The sequence below is a fragment of the Esox lucius genome, chromosome 2 (assembly GCF_011004845.1).
Source record: "Esox lucius isolate fEsoLuc1 chromosome 2, fEsoLuc1.pri, whole genome shotgun sequence".
Classification (NCBI taxonomy): domain Eukaryota; kingdom Metazoa; phylum Chordata; class Actinopteri; order Esociformes; family Esocidae; genus Esox; species Esox lucius.
The window spans coordinates 17,760,707-17,780,020 of record NC_047570.1 but is presented as its reverse complement, the minus strand read 5'-3'; the positions used below and the strand labels follow the sequence as shown (position 1 = coordinate 17,780,020).

General features: G+C 39.6%; 3 protein-coding genes across 14 annotated transcripts; 1 reads left to right on the top strand and 2 right to left on the bottom strand.

Annotated features, from left to right (window-relative positions):
• Positions 1–1,463: 1,463 nt before the first annotated feature.
• LOC109616747 (protein PIGBOS1) lies at positions 1,464–3,563 on the bottom strand. Its single transcript, XM_020054990.2, has 2 exons — positions 3,431–3,563; positions 1,464–1,829 (listed from the first exon to the last, which is right to left on the bottom strand). Exon 2 carries the CDS (start codon positions 1,778–1,780, stop codon positions 1,529–1,531), a length of 252 nt encoding a protein of 83 aa, XP_019910549.1. The 5' UTR covers positions 1,781–1,829; positions 3,431–3,563; the 3' UTR covers positions 1,464–1,528.
• pigb (phosphatidylinositol glycan anchor biosynthesis, class B) lies at positions 3,515–8,367 on the top strand. Of its 6 annotated transcripts, none has more exons than XM_010880084.2 (12): positions 3,515–3,599; positions 4,309–4,438; positions 4,539–4,656; positions 4,771–4,875; positions 4,983–5,113; positions 5,269–5,415; positions 5,514–5,565; positions 5,698–5,909; positions 6,026–6,090; positions 6,788–7,007; positions 7,128–7,308; positions 7,603–8,367. In XM_010880084.2, exons 2-12 carry the CDS (start codon positions 4,428–4,430, stop codon positions 7,714–7,716), a joined length of 1,356 nt encoding a protein of 451 aa, XP_010878386.1. In that variant the 5' UTR covers positions 3,515–3,599; positions 4,309–4,427; the 3' UTR covers positions 7,717–8,367. The 6 variants fall into 6 exon arrangements, with proteins under 6 accessions (XP_010878386.1, XP_010878368.1, XP_019910543.1 ...); XM_010880066.1 differs by lacking the exon at positions 3,515–3,599 and adding an exon at positions 3,602–3,626; XM_020054984.3 differs by lacking the exon at positions 3,515–3,599 and adding an exon at positions 3,672–4,176 and having other exon boundaries at positions 4,843–4,875.
• Positions 8,368–8,877: 510 nt separating this feature from the next.
• On the bottom strand, positions 8,878–19,210 carry ccpg1 (cell cycle progression 1). 7 transcript variants are annotated; one of them, XM_010880096.3, is made up of 12 exons: positions 19,053–19,210; positions 17,146–17,248; positions 16,415–16,532; positions 16,053–16,138; positions 15,749–15,956; positions 15,456–15,551; positions 14,023–14,337; positions 13,835–13,867; positions 12,901–13,016; positions 12,020–12,145; positions 10,037–11,397; positions 8,878–9,943 (listed from the first exon to the last, which is right to left on the bottom strand). In XM_010880096.3, the coding sequence occupies exons 2-12, from the start codon at positions 17,203–17,205 to the stop codon at positions 9,751–9,753; spliced, it is 2,712 nt and encodes a 903-aa protein (XP_010878398.2). In that variant the 5' UTR covers positions 17,206–17,248; positions 19,053–19,210; the 3' UTR covers positions 8,878–9,750. The 7 variants fall into 7 exon arrangements, with proteins under 7 accessions (XP_010878398.2, XP_010878416.2, XP_010878432.2 ...); XM_010880114.3 differs by lacking the exon at positions 15,456–15,551 and having other exon boundaries at positions 15,722–15,956; XM_010880130.3 differs by lacking the exon at positions 12,020–12,145.
• Positions 19,211–19,314: the final 104 nt, after the last annotated feature.

The following is a 19,314-nucleotide window of genomic DNA, read 5'->3' as shown; positions in this document are numbered from 1 at the left end:
TGACCAGGTAAAAGGGAATCACTATCTAATTAGTCTAAATTGATTCCCCATTTAAACTTTCTCGCCGGTCAATCTTTCAATTTGCACTGACTTGAGAAGTCCTTGTACTCGCTTTAGACACAGTACCAAACTAAACCAGCTTGTAGGCTATTGTACTGGTCTCGTTCGGTTTGGGAATACGGTGGGACAAATAGTGTTATTATTTAGAGGCAGGATTCTACACCCTGCCGCTTTAAGGTTTTACTTTGTGATTGCTATGTGTGAAACAAAATGTGCGTCATGTGTACTATGTAAGCAGCGTATGTTGGCTAGAGGCACTGGTAAACTTCTATGTAGAACTTCTACCTTAATATTTGTAACTGAAGATAGATGGACATTTCCCACATGGAAATGTTTAATTTAATTGTGACTGCCAAAAAAGCCACCTTGCCATGTAAAATCAAAACAAGTGAACCACCACATTTGCAACTGTAGATATCCGTTTGCAAAGCATGAGTCTTCTTCCCCACGATAAAATGTGTCTAGACTTGAGTGGTCCAGTAATTGACCTAATTTTGTCGCCCAAATTCATTTGGAGAAGTTTGAATTATTAAACTTATTGTTGCCCATGTAGGTAGTTATGGCTGACTTTTTGACTGAAGTTTCAGCCAGGAGAAATTTGCAGACTTTTTGACCGGCTTTTCGACCTACTTACAGTGAGGCTTTCCTAAATAGTTATGTGTGGTCTACTTATCCTACTGGAAAGGCTTAAGTGGATGCCATGCCAAAATAGCCTACTTAATGTTTTGGAAAGCTATTCTTGAGAATATGATTTTGGGGATATGCTTATGATATTAACCATGCTTATGCTTATGATATTCCATTTGTACAAATATAAAGACCATGGACAGAAATATTCTGAATTCTGCACCTAATATGTGCTCTGTTCTCTCGCATCTGTCACATTAAAATCTCTCTTTAGTAGTCCTTAATTAATATTTGGGGCTAATGTAAGAATAAAGTTATTTTGTTAATACTACCACTAATAATAATAGGAATACTGTACAATTTGAGAACACCCCTTTGTTGTGTCATTTGGGTCACAAAGTATGTTTTTTAAAACCACTGCACTAAATGAACAATTTGTTTTTATAACATTGTCCACTTACAAAGCAATGATAAATACAAATATTTTCATATTTAATAGGGCTGCTATTTTTATTTAGAGACCGAGGGCATTGCAACTTTTTTAGGTATAAGTTGAGGGTCAATTGGAAATGTTTACTTTGGGAAGGTTGGTGCACTGACCCCTATAAATAACAATCTGCCCCTAATGAACTCCCACTACCAGATCATAATTATCAACTTTCCTAAACTGGTGAACACAGACAAATTTACACCACTGCTAAACCAAGACTGGATTTGAGAACAAAGCATTCATTTGACATTAATCCATTCACATCAACTTTACAACAAACCACCAATGAAATTAAATTGTTTATTAACCCCTTTAAGGTTTGCCGACAGTCCTATGCCCTACAACACAGTTTCATTGACCTCCAGGATTCTGCGGTACATTGTTGCCCCCTTCAGACTGTCCTTGGCTCTCGGGCACACTGTTGCAGTCTCCAGACTGTCCTTGGCTCTCAGATGTTCCAAAGTCTTCCAAATGACTCAAAGTCTCTGGAACAGAGTTATTGCGCTGGGACTCAAACATGGGTCTATATATATAAACACCCCCGGTAACTCCTAGCACAGTAGCAAGGGCTATCTGTGTAAAGGGTATTCTTTGTCGAAACATGTTTTCTCTGGATCAGGAGTCCAGACAACCTACACTTCCATCATTGATTCTGGAAGAACATGGAAAAAAAGCAGTCAAGTAAAAGCTTTGCCATTCATCCAGTCACACAATTATTATACAAATTTGTTGCAGGCCTCAAAAAAGCTTTCATGTTACAAAAAGATGAAGAATGTCCTTTCATGCATTTGAGATTCAAATAAAGAAATTACACTATCATGCTGCTTCATACATAAATGTATTTATAAAAACATTTCTGTATGATAATGTAGAATGTCATCATTATGACAGTAACTGTGTGTTGACAGATTATTTGTAGACCATTCATTCACAATCATATATGATAGTAACTACTTTACAGGGAAAGCTTTATCAAGAGTCTGGAAGTTAACATGCATTTCTAGTGTTCCAAATTTGGAAAATTGAGACCCTTAACTTACATAGGGTTGTGTAGAATAATAAAAAGGTAACATTTCTAAACACCTTTACAGAGTGTGTGTCAGTATTATAAACAACCCTATCTTGTTTTTACAATGCTTATTTACGGAAAACTGGGGTAGAACCGAGGTGACCAACTGTGCTGGTTCCACCATTAGGGTGCTCAAAGAGAGAAGAGCTTTGACTGGGCTGAGCAGAAGCTGATCTTGTGTCACGAGACTGGATGAGACCTAATGGCTTGCTTGGGTTAGGATTGATCATGAGGCCCATTCTGAATGTAGGGAGAGGCTATACCCCTAGCTGCTACATAAAGAAGCCCCATGGTCTAATAGTCAATGTAGTGCACACAATCTTCAACTGGAAGCTAGTGGAGTGTGCAGAGAACTTAGGAAGGTAGAGCACCTTCCCAAGTTTGTCTGTGGCCACTTTAGATCCGTCAAAGACTAATTTAGGACGGTTTGAAGGCACAAGCTCGGCTTTAGGGGTTCGAGGGCACAAGCTCGGCTTCAGGGGTTTGAGGGCACAAGCTCGGCTTCAGGGGTTTGAGGGCACAAGCTCGGCTTTAGGGGGTTGGAAGGCACCTAGCTCTGAGACATTGGAGAAAGGGAACTGAGGGTTTACAGTGTCAAAGAGAGCAACATGGAGATGCGTACAGAGGAAAAGTTTGTTTCAGTTGAGTGATCTGTCTTGAAGCTGGCCTTGTTTGGATTATTCAGTTATTCACACACACACACACACACACACACACACACACACACACACACACACACACACACACACACACACACACACACACACACACACACACACACACACACACACACACACACACACACACACACACACACACACACACACACACACACACACACACACACACACACACACCCCTTCATTTGTCAAGTGACAAATTCATTCACAGAGAGGATTCAGTGAGAGAGAAGGTGTAATTTGACAGCTGCTTCAATAGCAGATCCAGAAGAACAGGTTGAAAAGCAGCAAGTGGAATCAATACATTTATTAAAAATTCAAAATTGTCCAATGATCAAAAGGTACACGGCCAATACTAAACTACGTGCTAGAATCTCTGGTTAATTCGGAACTTTCTGTGGCATAGGAAGGTAAGGCACGTCTAACTAGTAACAAAAGTGGTTAGTCATGAGACAGTGACAAAAACATCGCATCTTCTTTCATCATTATTTAAACATAACTCACCGCAATCTTATTAAAACGTCAAGGGATTCTCAATTTACGATGACCTGCAAGCAACAACATTTGATTTTAGAAAAAAAGCTACCGGTTTCCTTTCCGGTCTCTGAACGAAGGTCGTCATTCGTCTACGGCTAACGAAAGGGGACAAGACAAAATCAACAACTGAAATACGGTTTGAGACAACGCATCATGCATCACAGTAAAAATTCACAGAATTAATTAGATTTTACTTTCAAGAAGTTTTAAACGTGTCATTATAAGGTGTATTACTGAACATCTCCCAAATTTTGAGAATCACGAAAATGTTATCTTGCTAAACACAATTGTATTTACTTAGCTACGACACATTTGGGTCGCGTTCCCCTGCGCTTACCTCTCATGCATCAACCAGTGTTTGCGTGCACCGTCATTGAATTTAACATCGACGTGGAAAATGCAATAGCAAATGGTGTGGTGAGCTTATGCTTAATATTCCTGTCTAGGCGCTACAAGATCTGTCAGGTCTCGGCAACATCTTAGCCCAGGGACGTGTCCTTGACGTCATCATAGCTAAGAGCACAAACACGGATCTAAAGTGGTCAATTATTCTTGTACGAAAATGTAGTTCGAATGTTTTTTTTAAATTACATTGTGTATTTAGGTAATGGAAAAAATCCGTGCACGTCTGAATATTGGTAGAAAGGCAGAGCCTGTTAAACTGAGGAAACGAAAATCCCAACTTTATAGTAAAGAAGAAACATGTACTCATGGTATGAAAAGCTAGCTGAGCAAGCTACATACATTTCAATTGAAGTTGGTAAAAGGTGAAACATTTAATTAATTTATATAAGCACATCCAATATTTCCTAACTGGTATTGATATTACATGTTTTTCTTCTCAGGCGTGTTGGGGATTGGCGTCACTGTGTTCACTGTGGTACTACGTCTCATCAACTGCTTCCTGGTCCAAACCAGTTTTGTCCCAGATGAATACTGGCAGTCCCTTGAAGTTGCTCATCGTATGGTTTTTAAATATCCTTGAAATTGATACATTTCATAAGGCTTTCTGTATTAACCTTGCGATGACCTATTGTGGACAATAATGTTCTGCTAAATCCTTAATGATCGTTACCTATGGCTATCAGACATGGGAGTGGACAGCAGGTATAAGAGGGTTTTCCTACCCTCTAGTTTTTGCAGTTTTATATAAGATATTGCATTTTTTCACCTATGATGCAGTTCAACTCTTGGTAAGTCATTATGTACATCTGCTTCTTTTGTGGCGACTTACATTGCCAATGCATAATGCACTGGACGTGACCCATATTTCAAAACCTGTATGGCATAACTTTTGGATTCTGCAGATATGGCTACCTCGAGTTTTGCAGGCACTGCTTGCTGCGTTGGCTGACATTAAACTCTACTCTCTCATCCAGTCACTGGAGAATCCGGACACTGCCAAATGGACGGTAAAAACAACCTGCACTTAGTGCCCCATAACCTTTCCACTTGTTCCAATTCGTTTTTTTTGGGCTAAAACCATTTGATGAAGGCTCTTGCTCTCTTTTATCGCTAGTACCTGTGCCAGCTCTGCTCCTGGTTCACGTGGTACTGCTGCACCAGGACCCTGAGCAACACCATGGAGACCACCCTCACCACGCTGGCTCTCTGTTATTATCCTCTGCCTGGCTCTAAAACACACAGCAGGTTGGACACACTGCTACACAACTCGACCACAGCTCAAACACTTGAGACTGTGCGTCTGTACGCATTCACCCTTGAGATTTTTTTGGCTACTCTTCTAAACAGTATTAGTTCTAATAACTATAATTCTCTATAATGTTGCTAAATTTCTTTTCCAGCACCAAATACTTGACCCTGGTAGCCTTGGCAGTAATTTTTCGTCCAACAGCCTTGATTGTGTGGCTTCCTCTTTTGGTGTACCACTTCTGGCAGGAAGATAAGGATAAAAAGCTGAAACTCATTACTCACCATTGTCTACCAATTGGGTGAGTGCTTTGATTGAAGGAATACTGTTATTCCACGGCAGCAAAGGATTTCATTTGGTGTTCTTTAATTATTGTGTGTGTCTGTCCTTCATCTATAGGACTTTGGCTATTGGGATTTCAACTTTGATTGACTGCATGTTTTATGGAAAGGTAGGAACTAAAAAAATCACAAATCAATCAAGGCTAATTATAAATCACAATATGTAATGTCCATAATATCATATTAATATTTTACCACATTTGAAAGGTTTATTAAAATTGCCTTACACATTTTTTTAACAGTGGACATTGGTGCAGTACAACTTCCTGAAGTTTAATGTTTTGCACAATCTGGCTGAGTTCTATGGCTCTCATCCATGGCACTGGTACTTCACTCAGGGCTTTGTGGTTGTCATTGGCCCTCATCTTCCTTTTTTCATTTATGGATGCACACTGGCTTCAAAAAGATACAGAATACTCCTAGTAACAGTTGTCTGGACAGTAATGGTTTACAGGTATGGTATTTTTGTCAAAGTTGTAACTGTGTCTGAAATGCCCTTTAAGCTCAAACACTATTTAAGTTTCATTACAGTGGTACTTTTCAGCAATCTTGTATGTTTTTCTTGTTCAGTTTGCTTGCGCACAAGGAGTTCAGATTCATCTATCCTGTTTTGCCTTTCTGCATGGTATTTTGTGGTAAGTGCTAACATTTCTTGAAAGATACCAAAGGTTTCAAGTAACCAAACTAAGAACTTTGATTCATAGAGTTGTGCTCAAAAGTTTGCATATTGGTAATATATGTACCATTTGTAAAGAAAACATGAGTGAGCAGGCAAAAAAAAGTCTACATACCCTTAGTTCTTAATACTGTGTATTGCCCCCTTTAGCTTCAATGACAGCGTGTCTTTTGTAATAGTTGTCTGAGGCCCCGAATTCTTGCAGGTGGTATAGCTGCCAATTCTTCTTGGCAAAGTCTTTGGTCGTCTTGCATGAACCGCATGTTTGAGAACTCCCCAGAAGGGCTTGATGATATTAAAGTCAGGTGACTGTGAAAAATTCTTCTGGCAGGTTTGGCTGAAATCTTTCTTTAATTGCCAATTTCACCTGTGTGTGTCACCTTGTGTGTCCGTAACCAGGTCAAACATTCAAGGGTATGTCAACTTTTGATCAGGGCCATTTGGGTAATTTCTCTTATCAATATGATTTATAAAGGAGCCAAGCAACTGTTATAATAAATGGCGTTATATGATCACTATCCTTAAATAAAAGACAGTTTTTATTTTTTTAATACATGAAACATATTTTCAAAATCAGTGCCAAAATTTCACACTTTCTGCCAGGGTATGCAAACTTTTGCATTTTATATATAAAATTGGTTTCATGTTCATTGCAGGGATAGCTTTGGCGAATTTGAAAACCTGGAGACGGCCGGCAGCATGTGCCCTATTGGTCTCCAACCTTATCCCAGCTCTGTACACCGGCCTGCTTCACCAGCGGGGCCCTCTGGATGTCATGGGTCACCTCCAGAACCTGTGTGACCACACTAATCCCTCAACCCCTACACTGCCTGAAGTTCTCTTTTTAATGCCGTGTCACTCCACACCTTTCTACAGGTAGTCTATTTCTCGTGTTGGTTTTGGCTTACTAATGTTTTCCTTTTGTATGAGTGATAGCTTTGAGAGGCTTTACTATGAGGAGGTGTGGTAAATAATACATTTACGTTATTTTTCTAGCCACATCCACTGTCCCATGAAGATGCGTTTTCTAGAATGTCCACCAGATCTCACAGGAGACGAGAGCTATGTAGATGAAGCTGAGAGGTTCTTTGCTGATCCTCATCAGTGGTTGATGACTTCATTTCCTTACAAGTCAATGCTGCCAACACACCTGGTGTTCTTTGATGTTCTGGAGCAGGTAAGACGCGCTGCATTTAGTCATTTTTGCCAAATAATTATGACATGCTACGATGGCAACTGCTACGGTTACAGTTGGTATTATAGATTGGCTTCATCCATACGTGCGTGCGTATCTTTGTAGGGGCATATATCATGCAATCTTGGGCCCCATTGGCTTGCTTTTGATAAAATCTGGTTGAATTATGTTTTGTTATAGAAGTCTGACATTTCCAAATGTACACTGAATAGCCAAAGGACTTTTAGAAAGTGCCTTTCATGGGGGAAGACATGTTTAAGTTTTTTCTGTCCTCAGGAGATTGCTGCATTTTTGGATGGGAATACATTTGTGAGAAGCACAGAGATATTCCACACTCACTTTCCTGAAGGACGAGTTGGGAAAAGTATCCTAGTTTACCAAAGACACTGAACACATAATACTGACAAGAATGGAAGTACATTTGTAAAAACTAGAGATGTTCTGTAATGCATCTGAAAGATAACACTGTGATATGTTTAAACACTGTGAGGCCTAGCGTTTCCTGTGAGATGTACTGATTGTTGTATTTCTTTGAGAAACAAACATCCTAAGCCAGAACTTAAAGTGCTGCAAAATTGCAAGTTTAGGCTTAAAGGGTTGCCAAACTAAGACCTGTGGCCACTCTCATTAATTGAAATATTTTATTTCTGTGTCCATCACTAAGCAAAACATACAGGTAGGAAGATTACACAACCGTTGAAAACAATGTCTGTTCAAAACTATTTTTTACTTTGGGCTAAAGTGCACATTGGATTGTATCCCCCCATGAAGTGAAACTGATCAAACAGAAATACTAAATGATGCTGCATGGATGTTAAAACTCCAAATCATTCAGAATTCAATGCTGTGTTTGTCTTCTAACATAGCCAAATGTACTATGCTATTACTCTATTTTGCCTGCTGTGATTGTGATCATGCAGTTCAGCTTTGTTAGTCTAAGTTATTTCATTTGGTTATTCTTTTTATTTCTGAAAAGTAATAATTTGTTTTACTCAATTTAATGTATGTTTGTGTCTTGCTGGATTAACAATTTTACTCTGAGTTCACTGAGCAGAACAATTTTGACCATTGGGAAGTAACTAAAGGGATCTGTATTATAAACAAACACATTTTTAAATGAATACCAAAAAAAGGCATATTTTCTCATACATCCAGTTCATGTACAGCCTGTCTCATTGTAAAACCCCTAATGCATTCAGGTAAGTTGAAGATCAGGCCAGGCCATTCTGCTTTTTCCACACTTCTCCAACCTGGAAGTCACATGGGGCAGTGTGTAAGGGGTGGTCATTCACAGCTTCTGTAAGCTAACCCAAGGTTGAACGCTTGAATGCGAGGGGACCAGAAACTCTCCCATGGGAAACGCCAGCTGACTTGCAACACCCATGGGGCTTCCAAGCCATTCGTCAGGTAGCGTCAGTCAAAGCAAAAATCTAGATTATGGCGGTCGGCATGGTGCATGGGAAGGCCTAGAACGATCTTTAGAACAATTAAACTATCAGAAGACCTAGCCAGACAACTTACTATACCATTATATAAGGGTAGAAAAAGAAGTCGATTTTCACTTTGTTTTTATTGTGAGGTTGAATCAATTTTCAACAGCAAGTCTGTAATTGAAAGGAAATAATCAGCTGCAATCAAACAAGCTATAGTTGGAATGTTACTGAACAATTTAACTACTTCACTTAAAGCAAACTAACACAGTTGCATTTTAATCTCAACATTGTAAAGAAATCTAACATAGCAGCAAATGACAAATACACTGTGGAATCACCTTGCAATATGCTATACCATGTGAAGAAATTCATTATTTCTCAGTGGTATTGTGACTTCAAGTTTTACTGCGCACCACAACAGTATCAATGTCAGTAATTGTTTTCACCATCTTCCCAATTGTTTTTATGATCGAAATTGAAGTGTCTTTGAAGGCATAATGCTAAATGTCACTGACAAAATATTTATTTCCATATATATATACACACACACATATATATGGAATATGGATCCAGCCCAATTACAATTTTTTACATTAAGAAAACATTTTGTACAAATTCCATCAGTAAGAAATATAAATGAACATTACGTTATGGCTGACCTGGTGACAATGAGTGTACCACAGATTTAACAACTGTAACATCTAGGCTACTCGTATTCCCATGTGAAATTGCTCTAGTTATTAATATTTAAAGATAATTTATGGCAATTATTTTCTTTGTGCGATGAGATTAGATGCAGTCAGATGCACCATCATTTCCATTTTGACCTAAGAAACAGCACATGAAGCAAGGGAACATTCAGGCAGCCGAAAAGAACATTGTGCAAAGTGTCACAAAAAAATATAAGCAGGCTTTCCACCAAACATCCTACATAGATATTGCAACTACAATATCAGCCTTTATAAAACAGATGAATTAGGTAATATTATTCTTAATATTTGGGATCAAAGGGCATAGGTCCCAACTCTATTTTCACATCAGCCATGTGTTGGTCTGTGTTCCTTTCAGATCTGCTCCACTTCCTCTCCCTTTGTGGCCGAGACCGGGCCCTCTGTTGCTTGTGCTGCTGCTGCTTAGCCTGTCTTTCTTCTTTAGTATCCGTGTCTGATCCCTCGAATGGTCTACTGTGATTTGGCAAACAGAAATGAATTCAGAATATTGTAACACCTTTAGCCCTCTATGTTTACATAACATTCAAAAGATCCTGCCTTCCTTACCTTGGCCCATAACGTTTGGAGTAGGTATCTCCAAAGAAGTGCCTGTATACATAATCATCAAGATCCTCAAAAACATAATGGTTGTGACCATGGTACTCATCCATGTCCTCTAAGTAATCCTCCACACCACTAACAAAGTCTGTGAACAGCATCTGATCATGGATGAAAACGCCATTGTGGAAGAAATTCTTAATGAAGTTCTCAAGCTCTGCCCAGTGGTGGAAGTGGCCAACCTCCTCCTGGAGATAGCTGCGGAGCAGCTGGTTGAACTCATCTGCTCTTATGGGGTCCATGGCTTTGTTAAAGAGGCTCATGGATTCTTGGTAGGCACAGTCGAAAACCCCTGAGCAACCTTTGGGCATTCCTCTTTGTTGGTTGTGGATGTTTGGGTCCTCAACTTTATCCCCTGACTTCCGGGTGTTACGGTTGGCCTGGAAATAGTTGTCAGTGGATTTATGAGGGTGCTGGTGCATGGGCCTATGGGTATTGTGCTGCCATGGTTCGTCATCTGAGTGCTTGTTTCCATGGTCTCCATGATACTCCTGCTGCTCAGTCGTGGCTTCCTTCCTTTCATGAAACCTCCGATCATGATGCCGGCGATTCATCATACGGGAAGCAGAGTCCTTGAAGTGGCGGAAGGTGGACTTCACAGAATCTGAGAACTTCCTCAGATTCTCTTTCACAGCCTCTTTCGCTTTCTTGATCTGTTCTTTGTGATGGTGTACAAACTCCTTGGTGGAGTTCTTCACAGCATCAAAAGTGTCTTTAACTTTCCCAATCACACCGCCCTTTGACTTCTTGACTTTGGTCTGCTTGTCACCCTTTGCCCTTTCCTCTTTGGTTTCTACATAGAGCCTCTCCCACAGGTCAGAGCGCTGCTGTTCGAAGTTCAATTTCTTCTCCAGCTCCATGAGCCGTGATTGCAGTGCTACCGTCTCCGGGTCGGCCTCTCCTCCTGCCCGGATGTTGTGGCTACTCAGCTGCTCTAACTTATCCCTCAGTTGGTCAGTCACCCTCCGTTCATTGTCCAGCTCCCTCCTCAACATCTGTGCCTCAGACATCAGGGCTTCCCTCTGGCTCAAGAAGCTGCGGAGATGCTGCTTCTCCTCCTCCAGGTGGTCCTTCAGCCTCTGGTTCTCAGACAGGATAGAATCAGCCCCAGACCCCCTCTCTTCTAAGTCTCTGATCTGGGAGCGCAGGTTCCTCAGCTCCTCCTGCAGAGTGGACAAGGACTCCTCCTCGTGCTCCAGGGAGCTCTTCAGCTGTTGGTTTTCCACAGTCAGTTGTTTTTGCTGAGACTCAATCTTAATCCTTTCCTCGCCAGTTTGTTTCAGCTGCACAACCAAGTCTTCTTTCTGGGCCTTTCAAAACAAGAATGAAGAATGTGTTACACATCCACAAATTACTATTGGCAAAACAATTACTTGAGATGAATAACAAGGGGAAGAGTTAGTCTTTCATTGATACTGAACATGATTGTTAATACTGACAATAGCAAGGTTTCTATCAAATTAGCAACAGATTTAAGTGTTCCGAAATCTACATGGAAACAAATGTGCAATTTTTACTAGCGGACATGTTTCTACTTGATGAATAACAATGTGATGACCACAGAGAATCATGGGACTCCGAGTTTACAATGGTTATTCCATTAATATTTGAACATTTTCAGGGCATTTCTATCACATAATTCATTTTACAGACAGTCAAACAAAAAACAAACATTGTCTTGACATAATTTGACAACACCCTGTTTTCAGCCCAGCTGATCTTTATTCTTACACAACTTGCAGAGAAACTGTGGATGGAAACATGGTTTATGAAAACATTCTTCCCCTTAAACACAAAAAACTAATTAAATGAATGGTGAATTTTGTTCCAGCATTTGATTTAATGTTAAAGTATTAACCAACCATCAATTTATAGTGAGAGAAAGACTCAACACTACTCATATTTGAACCGTACATTGGACTTGCATGTTACCTGAAGCTGTGCCTGTTTGGATCTGAGATCCTGGTTCTCTTTTGTAAGTTTATCCATAATCCCAGTGAGGGACAGCACCATGTCACGCTTGTCCTCTAGGTCTTCTCTCAGACTTTCAACCACATCCTAAATGTGTGGAAAAAGCATCACCAAGGTGAGCAAAACCAGTGCTAAGAGAATACACTGTTATGCCTCAATTACCTCAACAGGAGTAAGTGGCAAACAAGGGTCAAAGTAGCAAAAAGCCTGAAAACAAGTCAGAATTCTTGGCTGAATACTAAGATGATACGGAGATGTGAAATGTGAAATCCCCAAAATAAATATAAACCAAATAGGATACTGGAAGTACAGGGTGCATACAATTTCGTAAGTCGTACTTACCTGAAGAAACATCTACTGTATTATATCAAAAACTACAGAGGGAAATGTTGTATCAAAGATAGTGTTTGACCACTGAGACAATCTTTATTGTGTCTTAAAATATCCCTTCTGTGTGGTTGGTGGGGAAGTGTAATACTGTACTCTAGCTACATTATTTTGCCATTAAAACCTTCTCTGGGTGGAAAAATATATTGTAGAAATTAGCTTTTTATAAAGAGTGACATTTATCGACTGAATACCCCTGCCACATTTGGAGATAAATAATTTAAAATGTTCTTCCAAAAATATGATACTGATAGTTCCAAATGTAACATTGGTACAACTGGTGCCTTACCATTTGTGTTAAGTCAAAATAATAATTCTACAGCTGAAACAAAGTTCACCAAAGATGTAGAAAATGGGGAAGACACAGCCCTAAGACAAATAAAATAAACGTTGATTTATTCTGCTAATTTATTTGAGAAGGACATCCCTAAGATTTTATACAATGCTTTACAGACCTTGGTGATTACACTTGGTCCTTTCTGACAATGATGTTGTAGCTCTTTGGAATCACCAAGCTCGTTCACTCTGATCTTCTCCACAATCTTCTGCCTCTCCTGAACCTGTACAGTGCCTGTGTTAGAATTAAATATTAAACTTTGCCTTAATTTTCCATGAGCAGAGGCATGATTCAACAGATGATAACCCATAAAGGAATATCAACACAAGTGGAAAATGTTGTGGGAAATGCCCATGTGGTGTTAGGTGTAATAAAAAGGGTTCAGTCTAGGATAAACATTTCTAAACCTTTCCATGCAGACAATTTTTTCCCCCCATAATTCAAAACTATTGTGACATTTATCAGCATTGGCAAAATGTTCACAAACACCACAATTAGTTATTGTGTGCATTATTTACATTTAATGGCAACAGGTGTTTGAATTCTTAGAAATTTGGGAACCCACTCTTATCTCACCTTAACAAGGATAGCACCAGAAATATAGTAGATCTACAACATGCAAACACAAAATAAAACGACTAAAATTCAACAAGAAACTCATCATGAGTATCTGGACTATAATCCACTCACCACATGCATTGCACCTCCAGTACGTTTTTAATATATCTCTCAAGACCATTAGAAAATGGAAGGCTTTTTTTTTTTACTACAACCCACATACTGTGACTAAATGATTTGTTTCTACTCATGAAAGATGATGAGGATGGAGTCACGAGGTTAACAGAAACAGTGTCAGCCTTGTTATGCTATCTTAACAGGATGTTTAGCCTGTCACTGTGATATTCCATCTACATATTGCTACCTGCCATGCGTGTGCATATCTCCACTAAACCCACAAGGGTTTAGTTTATGCCATTCAAAACTACTATGCGGCGATGACCTAGAACATTTACAAGACTTAACCACCCAAGTAAGTTAAGTTTGACAATTACCCTCAAAACATCTACTCCATAGTGTACCTTTCCCTAGAACAAAAAAACCAAAAAGTTAAATACAAAAACATCTCCTCGTAAATTCCTATTAACAATTATTAATCCACACTCACAATGAGGAAACACTGAAATTGATCATTGTTCATTTAAATACTTCATTATTACCAATATTTTCCCAGGATGCTCACCGTAGAAATGACCAAAGCCCATACTGATGGCAATGACGAGGGCCAGTAGGATACATTTATTGAGGGTGCCGCTGACATGGCTCTGAGTTGGGGGGGCAACGGCAGGTTTCTGCTGTAACTCCACCTTATGTGCCCCCTTTCCTGGAGTTTCTTCTTTGTCACTACCAATCTCTGGCACCTCCTCTTCAGGCTCAGCTACGGAACTTGTGGTGCACCTCCTCACCCTGCGCCTCCGCACCACAGAGGTGACCTGCTCCCCTGCCTCATCCTCACTGCTGCTTGTGTTTGCAACCACGGGCTGCTCTGAAGGGAAGACTGCAACACACATGCATGCACACATCAGTGCAATGAACCATAACTACAAAGTGAACATTAAGCTTGACATGCTTGTAAAAATGCTCATGCAGAAAACATGATTAACAGCATAATGGAAAAATGTGCACCCAAAAGTGCTTCTGCCCAGCTTTTTGGACCAAAATGTCTGAACATTGTACAAAGACGCTTTTTGGATTGACTGCTTAGAATGATTTGGACCAAAATTTCTGAAAGAAAAATATGAACTAGTCCTGTGTGATGATACTCCTGTTAGCTTAACCTGTCCAGTACATCACTGACAGGATGCTGAGCAGGACACTCCTCTATTAGCGCATCAAAGTAACTTAAGTACTTAAGGCTCTGATGAAGGCAAACTGCAACAAAACATAAGCCTATATTTGTGGTAATAGCTAGTGCCCTGGGGCTCCTGGAAATATTTGTCATTGCTCTTTTGGATATAGTTGCAAAATACTGCCCTTGGCACTATCATGCCTGCTCAATTATAATTAAACACTACACAATGTTAATTTTTTTTATGGCAATGTCCATAATGTCCTTGGTGCATATTAAACCCAAACAACAAGGATTATGTTTCAGTCTTCTATATCAACAGGAAATACTAAACCTGGGGGGAAAAAAACATCCCATATTGCAGTGAATATTATTAGCCTTAAGCTTTCCTTAAACTAAGAAATACTGATAGTTAATGCTGATAAAGACATCACTCTGGTAATAGCAGCAACATGTAAACATGCCTCAGTATCAGGTTTTAATCTAGGTTATATGATCAAACCTGAAAATAAGACAGGAGAACAATTAGATAATGCATTTTGTAAGAGAAAAATAGTGTACTGGCGAGGCTAATAAGTCAAACCAATGACTCGACAAACCACTGGGACAATGGCTGGATGCCTAAACAAACACAACACACACCATTCTGAAATACCAGGCAAGCATTTTGTTTCACACATTTAGTGGCAGTTACAACACCCTTCAAGATAAGCATAACATGTTTACACAATTCCCTTTGACAACAGCTCATCGGGGTTAGGCCTGCAAAAGTATTGAGCAAGACAAGCGGCACACTGCCACTTTCACGCCAGTTCAACTAAGACCACCTGAGAGAGAACGGTTGCCAGACAGCTGCCCTTTCAGATGACAGCCCAAATCCCACAGACTCTGTGGAAATTCCCAGCAGCCCATCATCAACCTGGCTTTAGGGGAAAAGGACAGGAACGAGTGCTTTATTGTTTTCTTCTATTGTCATGAACTATCCTCTACTCCAGTCTTACCCCGATTCATCACTAGATCGTCAAGCCTGGCATGGTCACACAGATTTTAAGGTAGACTCAAATGTATCTAATGAAATGTATAGAAATATCACCTACAGCGTGCTGGGTTAGAGCCCTACCAGTTTCTGCAGTGCTGAAGGTGTACTGGCTGCTGGAGGAGGTTCCCAGGTAGAGATCCTCACTGGTCGCTGCCTCTTCCTCCACCACTGTCTGCTCATCCCAAGGGCCCAGCTCAGCCTCCCTCACGTCCCCCAGAGTCACAATGTCAGAGTGGTCGCTGGAGGAGCACAGAGTCACATGCTCGTCCCCCGCCACCTCTCCGCTTACCTGCAGAGGACACACATGATTGGCACAGGGACTAGAAAAGCAATGACATACGGAATCACACAGATTCGCAGCTGAAAGGTTGTTTCCATCACTCACCTCTAAAGCAGACAACGTCTCATCTAAGGCTTCTTTTTTCAGGATGGTATCAGGAGATGACTCACCCCTCTCTTCAATGCACTCCTCTGAAACACATTCAGAGGACATTTAAAGTAATACATTTAATACATTTAGTATACAACATCTAAAGTGAGCACACAACATGTCAATACTGATATAAATGATTTCCCTTAAAGATGGTTAAAACAAATCCTGCAGTGTTTTGCTGATATGGCTATGTAACAACACTTATGCATATTGTCAAGAGATTTGTTTTAATACTGAATTGTAATAGCCCTAAGCACATGAACCAAACTGATTGAACAGCCTGAAACAACTGAGCTTAGGAGAACTCCTCCTACCAGGGAGAGGGGTGGGTTGGTCATGTACCAGCCCTGGCTCCAGCACTTGGGTACTCTCTGGGAGGTCAGCCCCACATTCTAGGCCAGTCTCTGGCCCCAGGGTCTCAATATCTGAACCCTACAAAACAAGCCAATTACATTAGACATCCACATTTTAGCCTAGCATGCATTATTGCACTCATATGTATCCATACTATTCAATAACTCTAGCAATTGCTGCTAGTTCACACTTAAGTATATTACTGCCACACTTTCCATATCTAAATGAGCAATAATACTACCCAGATTACTGCTATATCAATAATACTACCCAGATTACAGCTATATCAATAATACTAACCAGATTACTGCTATATCAATAATACTACCCAGATTACTGCTAGTTTTTCAGTACTCTTTCATAAACTGCTGGTAGTGTACAGTGTTATATATAGTGTTGCTTTATTTTATTATTATTTGCTGTCTAGCTATATTTTTGCTTAGATACGCTTCTTCTTAACTGTCAACTACATAGTAGTCAGGTGCCATGTCATTAGAATTTCATTGTGCAGGATGACGCTGTGTTGTTCGGAGCATTTGACAAATAAACCTTGAAACTTGATTACAGGTATTCCAAGGCCTCTGGCACCTAGTACATGACCACTGGTCCAACAATGGTTACCTGAGGAGCTCGAGGCATCAGGCTGATGAGAAAGGGGGGTGCAGATAGGGTCAGGAAAGATTTGACTTGCCTCATTACTTATGATGGTCCATCCACAGGAGGACTCCGTGTCACTGGAGCTCTCTGACATTGCTCCACCAGCAGCCACAGGCAATGGAGCACACTAACAAAACCTGTCGGTGAAATTAGGGAAAATGTTAATACTTAAAAGACAAATCATATTTCATATGAGGACAATGATACGATGACAAATGATCATATCATTCGTCATGAAACCATTGCTCATAGTGCTAAAACACAAGAGTAAACCTACATTACGATTGGTAGGGAACTTGTTTCTTAGTATAGGTCTAATCTTTCTGAAGCAGAACATGCCAAAATGGTGATACAATCTCACAGGTCAATTGAGTAATCGTCAAACACCCGAGTCCAGTGGTTGCGGAGAAAGAAGGGCTATCTTGAAAGAAGGGCTAATTGTATGTTGAGTACAATTACTGAAAAAGTACAGTATAGCGTCAGCATTGAATTCTCCTAAAGAAAACTTCTAATAATCAAATTGTAATATTGAACAAACTGTTGCTTGTTTGTGACTGGGGGAGAAAGAGGTGAACAATCATGTTTGATTAGGTGTATACAGTAGAGGGCTTAATGTCACCACGGCCCACAGTAGGGTACATGCAGTCCGTCAGTCCTGCCCTTCTTGCATCATCCCAAGTAAACTACACTCTTTAAATTTCAGTAGATGTTTTTAACCGAGTCACATGTCATTTGTATCATGCTTAACAGTCACAACAAGGATAAAACCATGAAACTTAATCTGGCAAATATTTAGGCCAATCATTTCAAATTATGGTGACGCACAAAGCAGTGTATGTTTCTGGCTAACTGTAGGTAGCTCGAAAATGTAGCTAAACAAAAACGAAATGTTCACTGACACAATGAGACAATCCATTGGCCGAGTAAGCGCCACGTACTTTTCTAAAAGAAAAGTATATGCTACATCTTTTACGTACCATATAAAATGGTAAAGTTATATATACAGTCTTAAAATGTATTAAATCTACAATAATACTGTATAAAACATGTAATTTGATTCATACCTAAACCACCCTGTGTATTTAAACCGGTTGATTTTATTAAAATGTTGAATATGTACAGGTTTGCTTTAGTCTGTTTATTGTAATCATTGTATTTATATTTGAATTATGCCTGTTTGTTTTGTCATAGCTAAAGTAAATAATTGCCATATTTCTCAGACCGGAAAAATCCGACAGTCACATGTTAAACTCCGACGTCACCAAACACTGAAATGGCAACAAACACTGTCACGATTTTGAAAAACGTATTGTTTTCTTTAAGATCAACATAGTAACATATACTTTATTGCATTTAAAAACGTATTTGTGATAATATATCCAAACTCTGCTGCTCCGTTCTTTGTGGAGAGAATAATAACGTTAATTAAGGCAAATATATGCATTTATTTTTGGACTACTTAGCCATTACATCCGAGCTCATAAATACAAAATCAGCAAATTCGGCCTTGCAGTAAAGGAGTTAAAAAGCACTGGATTAGACTATTTAACCAATCCAATGGATGCGTGAATATGTATCTTTGCCTAGGTAACGACACGTCGTTACATAGTACTGAACAGTAGCTAACTTACTACTTTACCACCAATTTAAAATGTACAGAGACAGTATGCGCTTCTGCATAAGTCTGTTACAAGAAATGTCAGGGGGACATGCGAACACCAAGGTGTCTTTCCGCGTAAAGCAGCAGGAAACTTAAATAGATCCAGTACTTGTTAGCTAACATTAGCTAACTGCGAATGTTAACTGGCATGTACTAAAGAAAGATAATATAGCGAAACAATAATAGTTGGCTGTCAATCGGACCTCATGATACTCGGTAGGTTAAAAAAAACGTCAACAAACAAGTATGACTTGCAAAACATCAGACGATAATATCATTACCCAGTAAGTTTATCCTTATCCAACGAAGAAAATAATTTTATCCAAACGGTTATTGATATTACTGTCACAATCGCGCCGTTTCCGTGTCAACAAAAACAACCTAACGTAGCTAATGTTCAAAGAAACGCCTGAAACCAGAACCCCAGATAATTGTCTTCTTCTTTGGTGGAGTTTTAGAGCAATTTACATTCCAATTGTTATATTGACGCCCTCTACTGGATGCAAAAAATCCAATCAACCATACAAAAATCTAATATATAAA

Excerpts from the sequence above, each read along its gene's own strand:
- pigb (XM_020054977.3), top strand. The coding sequence starts at position 4,071 with ATGGAAAAAATCCGTGCACGTCTGAATATTGGTAGAAAGGCAGAGCCT. Across the intron at positions 4,657-4,770 it reads ATGATGCAGTTCAACTCTTG|ATATGGCTACCTCGAGTTTT; the intron begins GTAAGTCATTAT and ends TGGATTCTGCAG. Across the intron at positions 5,114-5,268 it reads GGCTCTAAAACACACAGCAG|CACCAAATACTTGACCCTGG; the intron begins GTTGGACACACT and ends TTTCTTTTCCAG.
- LOC109616747 (XM_020054990.2), bottom strand. The coding sequence starts at position 1,780 with ATGTTTCGACAAAGAATACCCTTTACACAGATAGCCCTTGCTACTGTG.
- ccpg1 (XM_010880096.3), bottom strand. The coding sequence starts at position 17,205 with ATGTCAGAGAGCTCCAGTGACACGGAGTCCTCCTGTGGATGGACCATC. Across the intron at positions 14,338-15,455 it reads TGGCAACCGTTCTCTCTCAG|TCTTCCCTTCAGAGCAGCCC; the intron begins GTGGTCTTAGTT and ends TGTGTGTTGCAG. Across the intron at positions 13,868-14,022 it reads GGGCTTTGGTCATTTCTACG|GGAAAGGTACACTATGGAGT; the intron begins GTGAGCATCCTG and ends TTTTTGTTCTAG.